The following is an 11,523-nucleotide window of genomic DNA, read 5'->3' as shown; positions in this document are numbered from 1 at the left end:
TTTTCTATCTAGCCACTAAAACTTATTGTTGTTAACAACATGGGTATTAACCCCGATTATAAATTCAGAGCTAGCCTTCTTTCTCTGTCCAGCACCTACGTCCAGACTTACTCTTGCTTTTTTCTCTTTAAGTTTTCTTTGCTGGCCTTCCAATCAACATTACAGGTTCCATTCTCGTGATTTGAAATAATCTTACCATTTGAATGAATGCTACGATGCCTAAGATGTAACGGCTTTGGCATCACTGACCTTCCTTGTTATATAACTAATCCCCGAGATTAAATATTGGGTTAGTTTGTATTATTTCAACGATTTATTTATATATTTGTATGTACATTGTGTACATCATTCTTTGAGATCATTCATTAATATATAGTTGATTTTGGTTTCCAATCTTGTGTGTCTTACAATGGTATCAGAGCGAGTAGTTCATTCGCCTGTTGATTGAATTGAGGCACTAGTTTTGTGGCATTCTTGAGCACTCCTCCTTTCTTGGTGGACTGCATTGTTGTCTCACTATTCGTTTTGAAATTAGGGTCTCAAATTCGTTGTCAAACTTAGATAAATATTGCAGGAGTGTTGGAAACCAAGTTAAAAGCAACCAAGGTAAAAGTGAATTTTTAATTATTTTTAGTGGAATATTTTTTTCCATATTTGGCATTTGAATTTAATCCACATATTACTGGAAATTAGATAATACTTCAAGGTTCATGAAAGTGAAAGTAAAAAAATATTTACATAAATTTTTGACAAGGATTTGTAAAAATTAAATGAATATGGAGACATTTTCCAGAATATGAGACCACGAGTAAGGTGAATACATTTCCTATATATTTTATATTACTTCCAGAAACAACATCTTTGTGTGGAAGTAGGCAGAGCTAGAAAGGTCAAAGTGAATAGAGAAAGAAGTAGAGCCAGAAAGGTCAAAGTGAACAGAGAAAGAGGTAGAGCCAGAAAGGTGAAAATGAATAGAGAAAGAAGTAGAGCCAGATAGGTGCAAGCCCAGAAAGGTGAAAGTGAACAGAGAAAGAATAAGAGAAATGTGAAAACTAATAGGAGAAAAATTTGTTGAGTATCAAGTGAATGGAAACTATATCAAATTGCGATTAAAGAAAATATTTGTCATTTTTTTTATCAATTATATTTAAGAAAAATAAAATGGTTAAAGAAAGGTGAAATGAGAAAGTAAAAGTAAAAGTGGCTAATTTTGAAATTAATTAACTTGGAGTTAAAAGTGGTGGAAATGTTCCAAGTTTGTTTTTATTTTGATTTGAAATAAGTTTTAAAAGAAAAGAAAAAAGGAAACAATGAGATTTGAACTTAGTTCTTTGTTGGATTATTTTTGGAACCCGCCATCAAATCACTAAGCCAATTTTTATTTAAAACAAAAGGAGAAAGAGATTTATATTTTCTTTTAGAGGACTACTTCACATATTTGAAAAGGATTTGTTTGAAGAATTTATTTGGCTGCAAAACAATTATGACTTCAATAGTTTCCATAGTTGGAGTTGTCCTTAGTAAAAATGAGAATTATCAAGAGTGGTTTGAGTATTTATAAAATTGGAGTATTTGGGATGCATGAATGCACAATGAAATTGAACTTGTAAAGAAGGTAGTGTGGTTAGCAAAGCTCATACAATTACATGGTGTGTTAAAGGTCACAAGTTCAAATCTTTGTGCTTGATAATTTTTACAAAACAAAAATGGAAGTTAATTTTGGAGGTTGTGATACTCACTACAGTGGTTAGGCAACAAGAAGAAGACATTTTGTTTGTAGCAATATGATAATTTTTTTGTTGAAATTATGTTGTAAATGGGTGCATTTTCGGTTGAACCTGACACCTGGTTAAATCATTGTAAATTCATTTTTATTGGGTGCATTTTTGACATTTTAGGAGAAAATTTGGATGCAGATAAAAGTCCTGATGTGAAAATTGTTATAAGATCGTGGGAAGAGATTACTCATAATAAACACAGACCTAGTTTGGGATATAATGTCATGGATGTATTTTTTCATATGCCTGATTTTTCTAAACCTATTACAATTTTGAAGTGCTGGATTTCTGGATGGTGTTGTTCCAGCACAAGTTGATCATTGCCAACAGTGTAAGAGAGTTGGACATGGGAAAAATCAATGTTTTGATCTTCACCCGTGTGAGCATTGTGGAAAGCGAAATCACCACTCAAACAAATATTTCAGAAAGAAGACTACTGCAAGAGAGAAACTAAATTTCGAATGGATTGCTTCTTGGGATTGGTAAAAAACAACCAAGAAGATTTATAGGTCATACCGCAGGATATGTTCGAGAGTGTTGACCAACCTTGCAGTGATGAAGAATACTTCTCACCCTGTATCCGACAAGGGGGGAATTGTTGATGGTCTGCTATAGGTTTGAAGATTTGTCAAGCGAGCCTGAGACAAAGATCAAAATTTTGTTGCTATAGTCTAGAGTCCGAGTTCAGATTCAGAGTTGTAGATAGAGTTTTTTGATTTATGCTCTATGAGAATGAGCATGATTGCATGCTTTTGGCATGTTGTTTTGATTGATCTGAGAACTGCTATGAAGGTTCCAGACATGGGTATCGTTTGTGGTTTTCTCTTAAAAACCACCATCTTCGATTTGTGGTCATCCTTAAAAACCATTTCTTGAGAGACATTCATCTCTTGGCTAAGATGCATTTTTTCATTTTGAGTTCTCATTCTTGGACTTTGATACATCCCTTCAGATTAAGGAGGGAATTTTAGACAATTAATCATCGGGATTAAATATTGGGTTAGTTTGTATTATGGTGAGTAGTTATTGGAGTCCAAGAAGGCCCATAAACTAATTCAACAATTTCTTTATGTACTTATATGTACATTATGTACATAATTTTTTGAGATCATATATTAATATATAGTTGATTTTGGTTTCCAATCTTGTGTCTTACATTCCTCACAATTCTTTTCATTATTTTCCGTAATATATCCAGTTTTATATTGTTGTATATTGGTTCACATAAAAGTGTATGGAAAGAAGAGTGTAGTAATGTAAAGAAGAAAATTACAATGATATTCCTTATTTTTCATGATATATCTCATTTCTTTATTGTTGCATATGTGATTTATAGAAACCATTACACTAATATATGAGAATCAAGAGGCCTCTTCGCTACGAGATGATCATAGTGAAAATTACGCAATCTTGAAGCACAAGGGTCCACAAATATTTGTGAAGTCCCCTCTACCATAAACCTTTTTGCTAGATTCTAGCAATGAAGTCCAAAATCTGATTTTGAGTTGGCCCATTATGAGTTTTTATACAAAGTTCGAAAATTTAGATATTGGTAAGCAAACTAATTTCATATTACAAAAAAAGACTATTTAATTTTGTTGTAACAAGAAACACAAAGTGGGCTACAAAGTGAGTGTATGATTGCAGAAATATGTATTGAGATTAAGAATCACCTTAACGACTTCAACAAAGAAAATAAAGTTAAGCCAATTTCAGAAGCCAGCTATTAATATATTTTAAGACCCTCATTCTTTTCTTTTTCTTCCTTTTACCTCTGTTTTCTTCCTGATTTATCTATTTTAATTTTTTTTTGTTTTTCCTTAACTTTTTATTTTCTCTATATACTTCATCTTCACCCTTCTCTCACCCCGTCTATCCTTTCATCCACCACCCCTTTCCTTTATCCATTTATCATTATATATATATATATTAGAATTAGTTTCTCATCTCCTATCTTGCTCCTCCAGCTTATTAATCAATATTATTAATTTGCTTATTAATCAATATTATTAATTTAATATTAATTTGTGATTTCACTCTCTTATTTTGAATCACTCGATCTTTGTGGCCCATTTAATCTTAATCAAATCCCATTTTTATCCCTGATTTTATATATTTTATTTTATTTAATATATAAACACTCAATTATTTATTATTTATTATTTATTTAAACTTTTTGACTCGACCTGATTAATAGCGACCTTGATTAATTTAATATTAATTCCTTAACTGCGGCCATATATTATTTTCTATTAAAAAAAATTCGCAATAGTTTGATATCATTATACTTTTGTTCTGGATGACAGATGAAATGTCCACCCAAATGTTGGACCGATTAAAATTTTTACCATTCTCCAGAACCTGAATCGCTTGAAAATCTACACTCTTTATTTACCATTCTCCACAACATGAATAACTTGAAAATCTACAATCACTTACATATATGTTAACCGCTGCCTGCAACGTAGAGTAATCGTTAAAATGAATCTATAATTCAGAATGACAAAAAAAACCACAACCTATCAAATTTAACCAACCAGGTTTCTGTGAAGGATCAATCAAAATGCCTGCCCCTTACTGAATGCGCCGTGTTTAGGTATGGCGAGCCCCATATTTGCAGGAGCTCATTGGCTCAAGCGTATTGTTTTGACCTGCTGCTATTTTTGAAGTGCCAAATTGAGAATCATTGCAGAATCAGTGGAATATATAACCTTCGCATTGAAGGGAAAACCCCATATATTGCATGCTATGAAGATGATGTTTGCAACAATTACACCAAGAAGAATTGAGAGCTTGCGCACATTTAATGTTAGTTGGGTGCTGAAAGAGCCCAGGGAAATATTGATGCTTCTAGCACACTCTCAACTTTCCTTATTTTTTCAACATATTCTAATTAACTAAAGTTATCGGGGGCTATGTGCTAAATTGAGAATCATTGCAGAATCGGTGGAATATATAACCTTCGCATTGAAGGGAAAACCCCATATATTGCATGCTATGAAGATGATGTTTGCAACAATTACGCCAAGAATAATTGAGAGCTTGCCCACATATGCGCACATTTAATGTCAGTTAGGTGCTGAAAGAGCCTAGGGAAATATTAATGCTTCTAACACACTCTCAACTTTCCTTTGTTTTTTCAACATATTATAATTAACTAAAGTTATCAGGGGCTATGTGCTAAATTGAGAATAATTGCAGAATCGGTGGTATATATAACCTTCGCATTGAAGGGAAAACCCCATATATTGCATGCTATGAAGATGATGTTTGCAACTATTACGCCAAGAATAATTGAGAGCTTGCCCACATTTAATGTTAGTTGGGTGCTGAAAGAGCCTAGGGAAATATTGATGCTTCTAACACACTCTCAACTTTCCTTTGTTTTTTCAACACATTCTAATTAACTAGTTATTAGGGGTTTTGTGGTAAATTTTACAACTACATGGGTCATATTTAATAATTACACTTATAAGGTACAGTTTGCAGCTCACATTCGCAATGCAGTTAGGACGAAATGCGTGTTGCGTGATATGGATACGTAATGCTTATTAAGAGGAAAAATTTAAAATACATGATTTAAATGGGAGAAAAAAAAACCAACCCCATATAAAGAGTTAGAGGATTATTAAAGATTTACTAATTTTTGAAAAGGGAAGGGTTTCGCAGATTTTGGTATGAAGTTAACTCACGTGGATAACAAGTTTTTTTAAAGGAAGAATAGTTAATTTTTAATACATACAATATATAGTAGTCTCATACAGTTGGTAGATAATCATATGCTGTAATTTTTTTGTTATTGTAATGGGTATTTTTGAAATTATAAAATTTATGTTTTCAGCATATAATCAGTTTTACAGCGAATATAGTGCTTAATATCTGATATGTAGATCTTAATTTTGCTTGTTTTTTCCTCCTCAATCTGGTATGTGCTGTCCTTAATCTATGGTTTTTCTCACAGAGTTTTTCCTTCTGTTCAGGATGCCTTCGACTGGTAGAGTGCGCAACGTCCCTCTTGGCGCTCTCTTTTCATCATTACCTGCTGGTTCCTTTGGAAGTGGAGGAACGAACACATTTTCCAGAATTCCAGTCTGCCTCTTGACTTCATTTTGACAAAAATCTTGGGATATTTGCCTTCTGAGGATTAACTTCGGTCTTGGCATTTTTGTCTTTCTCATTAGGGGCATTTTTGGTTGAATTCAGATTTTTAAAATCCTGGTTTAGATGGTTCCTTCTTTCTGAAGTCTCTGTAGCGCCACGCACTCATAATTTTTGTTTATCTCTAAGATCTATGCATTGCTGATTCTGGACAGTAACAGATTTCTGTATAATTTGCATCAAGGCCTCATGCCTTCGCTTGTATCTGGACTTTTATATTCTCTTAATATAAATCATGAAGCTTTTTCTTTTAAAAAAAAAAATATCTGATATGTAGAAGATCATATGAATATGTAAACGTTCACTTTCATTCAAGAAGGAGGAGGAGGTGTAGTTAACCGAAAATGCAAAAGTAATGAAAACTACAATTTTTTTCAGAGGATATTAAAAGCATAATCCTCTGAAATTTTAAAAGCATAAAGAAAATTATATTTTTGTAATCTGTCATATTGATTAATAAATCTGGAATTACTTGAATTTATGTTACTTTATTATTTCCTACGGAGGATTGTCTTTGCAGCGCTGCAGCAATCTGTTCCAACCGTTGTATAAATGAACGATTAAGTGCGTAATCACAACAAAGGGTCTCTTTGATTTTCATATGCTTTGAGTCATGAGTTTATATATTATGCATGACTATCTATTCAAAGAAGTTCAAACCCAGGTCAAACATAAATCTTAATACTCATCTTTCTGATTTAGGAAGTAATACTCGTTTGATCACAGGAGTCTAAAATTTCACACGGAGAAATTTTCCTATGCGAAGTTGACATATAAAATAAATGGAGAAAAAAATATGTTTGACCTTTTCTCGAGAAGTTTTTATCGTGTACCTATCTATTATATATCTTGAAGAATCAAAGGTAGACTCGTATAATTTGACTTGATTTGCTGGTATCTTTAATAGCCTACATGTATTTATTGGTAATTTCTCTCCATGTAACGCAAATATTTTCACTCGCAAAGAGATTTCGGGCCTTCCACCCTTCTGACCACAGAAGGATTAAATAGCTTATTGAAACAGTTGCAATAAATTGTGTTCTCTGCCCTTCTGTTCATGGAAGGATTGACATGGTTTATTGGAATTAGACACAATGAATAATTCTCTGCACCCTTCAATTTATGGAAGAATTGAAATAGTATACAGGAATAAGCCATAATCCCTGGAAGGATTGAAATAATTTAATGGAACAAGCCACAGAGAATCATGCTCTACACCTTTCTATCTATGGAGGTACTGAAGCCATAACGAATCATGCTCAGCACCCTTCCACAATTGAAATTGTTCATAAGAATAAACCACAATGAATAGTATCAAAACTAAAACAAAGTTTCAAATTTAATCCATGAACGAGTATATACTTTAGTCCTTTAAAATGGCCGTAAATCCATCAAATACTTAATCAAGAAGGTGATGCACCCATTTGTCAAGAATGGTACTTGAACCGTACCAAGGCCTCGAGATATCATCGGATCCAACTGGAGAGTGATACACGCCTTCCAAGGTGATATTCATTGCTCCTTCTAAATGAGCTGTGACTACAGGAACAACTGCATCTCCCCATACATCAGCTTGTCCACAAACCTATAAAGAAAAAATACATAATATGTTCTCATTGCTTTACAGATCAAAATGGCTATAGCTCTCTATAATAGAGATCAGAAAGAAAACAATCTCAAAATGAACATAGACCTTCGTGTTTATCTTGGTTACTATGAATTCTCAAATGAGATGGAAGTGATATTAATTAAACCTGTTCAAAAAATAGGTTTATTGAATTCCACATGTTCAACCATCATTTCACATCCTTAAAGTACATGAGAACATCAAATAAACTTTCTTCATAAACTTTAAAACATGAGAACATCAAATAAAATTTCTTCATAAACATTAAATAATTTCCAATTACATCTCTTACTTTTTTAACAAAACCCACCAGCATAGTGATTTTATAAGAAGAGGTCTAAATATTTACACGTCTAGGTATTAAAAGTTCATGATCGGCATCTTTCTTTTTATCTTCCCCATAGTTTATATTTAGGACCCTTTATTGGCAACCAACAAGTTCTCTAATCAATATTAAAATTAACTTCAAGGTGCTTTTTACAGTCCATGTAGACATGTCACATCTATAATGTTTACATAGCACATGTTCATAAAATAAATGATAGTGTTTTCAAGTAGACATGAAAATTAATTATATATATATATATATATAATAAAAAAATGATAATAAACAATGATAGTGTTTTCAAGTAGACATGAAAATTATATATATATATATATATATATATATATATTTAAACTCCAAATTTGTCAACCACTGGAATGGATCAAATTTCTCAAGGTGCAATTTTTTCCTCAATGTTTTGTTCTCTAAAAATGTTTTGCACTATTAAAGATTTTATCACTATGGATACCTGATAGATCTCTACACCGTGTATAATACAAATCAAATCTAAAATTATTATCTTGTTAAACTACATAGCCTCTAGTTCCAAGATTTAATTTGAATGCCAAAAAAACTAAAGAAAAGTACTAGGTGGATTTATTGATCTAGATTGGATCATAGTATTGTTTTCCATCCATCTAAATGATTTCAAAGGGAAAAAGTGGGGGAATCAACACACAGGACCATTTTTAATAATGTTACCCAGTTTGGCAAGTTCGGCTCTGAAACCTTCCAAGAGCATTTTGAGGCATCAAATGATGTTTTTTGAGGGGTAAAACTTTGCCCCTTTCGCCCCACACCTTTGTTTCATATTCTACAAGCATAGATCATTCCAACAGCACAAGAATTGCCTCAATCGGAGTTCGTATGCAAAATTTATGCTAGTTGGAATTTGACCCTCCTGTTTTGTCCACCCTAATTTGAGAGGATGCCACATCAACCCCCATTACTCAAGGAAAAGGGGCTAGCCACATGATCATGATGAAGAAGACTCTAGAAGAGTCCATATTGTAACTTTGGTTAAGAGTTGGAGTCAAACCTAACTACTAGTAGACTATTGGGTTGTGTTATAACTAGGCCACTAGGAGTAAAATGGGTTCCATTCTTTTCAAGTGCATTTGTTCCATAGACAAGTAGAGTGTCGAGAGGAGAGGATTTGTGCATTGTAGTAGCCCACAGGCCACAGGCATAGTATTCAAAACCGATTGGTTCAAATTGCTAACTGATCAAATTGGTCGGTTCATTAACCTCGGTGACCAATCTAGCCAATAAACCCGGTTCGAGCTCATGTAGACCCTGGTTTATTACCTGTTACTCACCAAAAGCAGATGACCCCATAGGAGAAAATTTTCTCTTATCATCTCTTCTAGCTGACAGTTAGCAACCCTTGATAGCCACTAGTAGCTGATGATGACGTGCCATTTATAAATCTACCACCTACATTAGTCATATGTTTCCTCGTCCATTTGGCAAGAGCAGGTGTTGGGCGGTGGTCTTTCGATCAAAAGGTACTTTTTCCATTTTGCAATCAGTTGCTTATGCTTATTTGTATTTTGGGATTTGACATAGATTATGGGGTAACCTGGAAGGAAGAGGGATTTCGACTATCATCTTGTTCCCTCACCTTAAATGGGGGGTTAATATTTCATCCTAGTCCAGTGGGACCATAGTTATCAAAACCAGACCAGTCATTGAACCGGTAGACCCCTAGGACAAGGAATCGATCAGAACCGTACAAAATCCGGTAAAAAAATCGGACCAAAAAACCGTTCAACTTGTTAAATTTTCAGATTGTTCTTGCTGTATCAATTACTTTAGCCCAAATCAATACTTCAATTAGCAATGTTTCCATTAACAATTAGTCTTTCCAATCATCAACAATAATTGAAGATAGAACAATAAATGCAATGACAAAGGAGACAATCAACACATCAACAAGAGACACCAGGAATGGTCAAAGACTAGGCAAAAACCCCAGTAGGGGGAAAACCCTTTGAAATTCTTCTTCTATTAGATTGACATAAAATGATCAACAAAGAGTACAATGAGCCCAATACAATATCATCCAACAATCCACTAACATTCAGAAATATGTTTCCAGCATCAAAATATATCAAAGGCAACTTTTCCTATCTATGGTCAACGGTTAAAATTTAGTGAAACTTCTCGGTCGCATGGAGAAGGAGTTGTGCGAGAAAATGAAGGCTCCTAGTCGGTCCCTTGAGCCTACAATGCAACATCTGTGGTCGAATTTTCCTTGTGACGAGCCAATGACTGTAACCCAAAAACCCTAAAACAAATGTGAGCCTCAGACCCTATAAATTTAGACCTTTACGAACTTCTTTTATCGTCCTAGCCTCAGACCTGAGCTAACCAATCAATGAAGAAGAAAAGAAGAACATTTTTGGTGATGTCCAAATGAGCTTGACGTCACTTGTATTTATAGGCTTCCAAGGGTGACCAATTTACCATGAAGATCGACCTGTCCAAATGTGCATATATGGGCATTTCTTCATAAGTACACTTTCCCTTGTCCAAATTTGATGATCTTTAGGTCGATTTTAGTCCTCTCGAAAAGAGGAATTCAATGCAATTATCATCTCCATCAAATGAGCTTTCCAAAGTGGAATTTGACCCTAGTTGGATAATTTAACACTCCCTCTCAACTAGGGAGAATTCCACCTGTCAATATCTGACCATCGATCAACATGTCATCATATCATGTCCCATCTCTGCTCAACTCTATTTGCTAAAACATTCTCGAATCTAAAGAATAAGAATCATCGAGGAGCTAACACTACCACCCTCTACATCATCAAAGAGCTTATCTCAATCCGAAACCATGTCAGGGAGTACATCTCAACTCGAAATCTCATGGGGGAGCTAAATATCTCCGACCCCATATTGAGTAATAGGTAATATAGGGGATCACATCTCAACCCATCCTGTTACCTACTGATCTTCCCAACAATGACCCTCAAGAGTCATGTGGTAGAATACTTGCATCATAATCTACGCTGGGGCTAGATACCCGACTTACCAAAAGGTAAGAATCACATGCCCCAAGGCCCCTCAACATATTGGCCAGATGGGGAGGGACAATCATAACAAGCCTGAATTGTGGGTATGATGCCAACTGGGGTATACTCTAGTAATCCCAAGATAGGGGAGCAACATCTCCAACCCTATGGGTAACAAATAGGGGTGATACCCTATTGTCCAGAGATCCCTCAACCCTAAGAGCCCTCTATCTCAATTCCACACCTGGGAGCTCAAATAGGGGGGAAGAGTTGGCTTAATGTCCTTGATTAGTGATACCCCTTATCAGGAGGGGTCACGTCCATCAGTCCAAGAATTTCCCTTTCGATAAAGCCTTAGTGAGAATATCTGCAGTCTTCTCATTTGTCGATATATGATGGAGTCTACTGGTTCCTCTCTGCACCTTGTCTCAAATGAAGTGATATCGAGTCTCTATGTGCTTGGACTTGTCATGAAATATGATATTCTTTGCCAGACGGATCTCACTCTTATTGTTGCAATATATCACTGTAGTGTCTAGGACTTGCTCAAATATCTCTCCAAAGAGCTTCCTCAACCAAACTGCTTCGCAGCTAGCCATGCTAGCGGCAATACAC

The 11,523-nt window shown here is 34.6% G+C and overlaps 1 protein-coding gene across 1 annotated transcript in view; it reads right to left on the bottom strand.

The window, feature by feature from the left end:
- Positions 1 to 7,031: 7,031 nt before the first annotated feature.
- Positions 7,032 to 11,523, bottom strand: part of LOC149255556 (alpha/beta-Hydrolases superfamily protein) — a 618,887-nt gene continuing 614,395 nt past the window's right edge. The window contains exon 8 of the mRNA XM_089455075.1: positions 7,032 to 7,521. Coding sequence (XP_089311201.1) covers positions 7,336 to 7,521 — 186 coding nt within the window. The 3' untranslated portion in view covers positions 7,032 to 7,335. The remainder of the gene's footprint in view (positions 7,522 to 11,523) is intronic.

The sequence above is a fragment of the Pinus tabuliformis genome, chromosome 7 (assembly GCF_031772625.1).
Source record: "Pinus tabuliformis cultivar Carrire ecotype Pingquan chromosome 7, CPIR1, whole genome shotgun sequence".
Taxonomy (NCBI): domain Eukaryota; kingdom Viridiplantae; phylum Streptophyta; class Pinopsida; order Pinales; family Pinaceae; genus Pinus; species Pinus tabuliformis.
The sequence above is the reverse complement of the archived record's forward strand: the minus strand, read 5'-3'. Positions and strand labels throughout refer to the sequence as shown.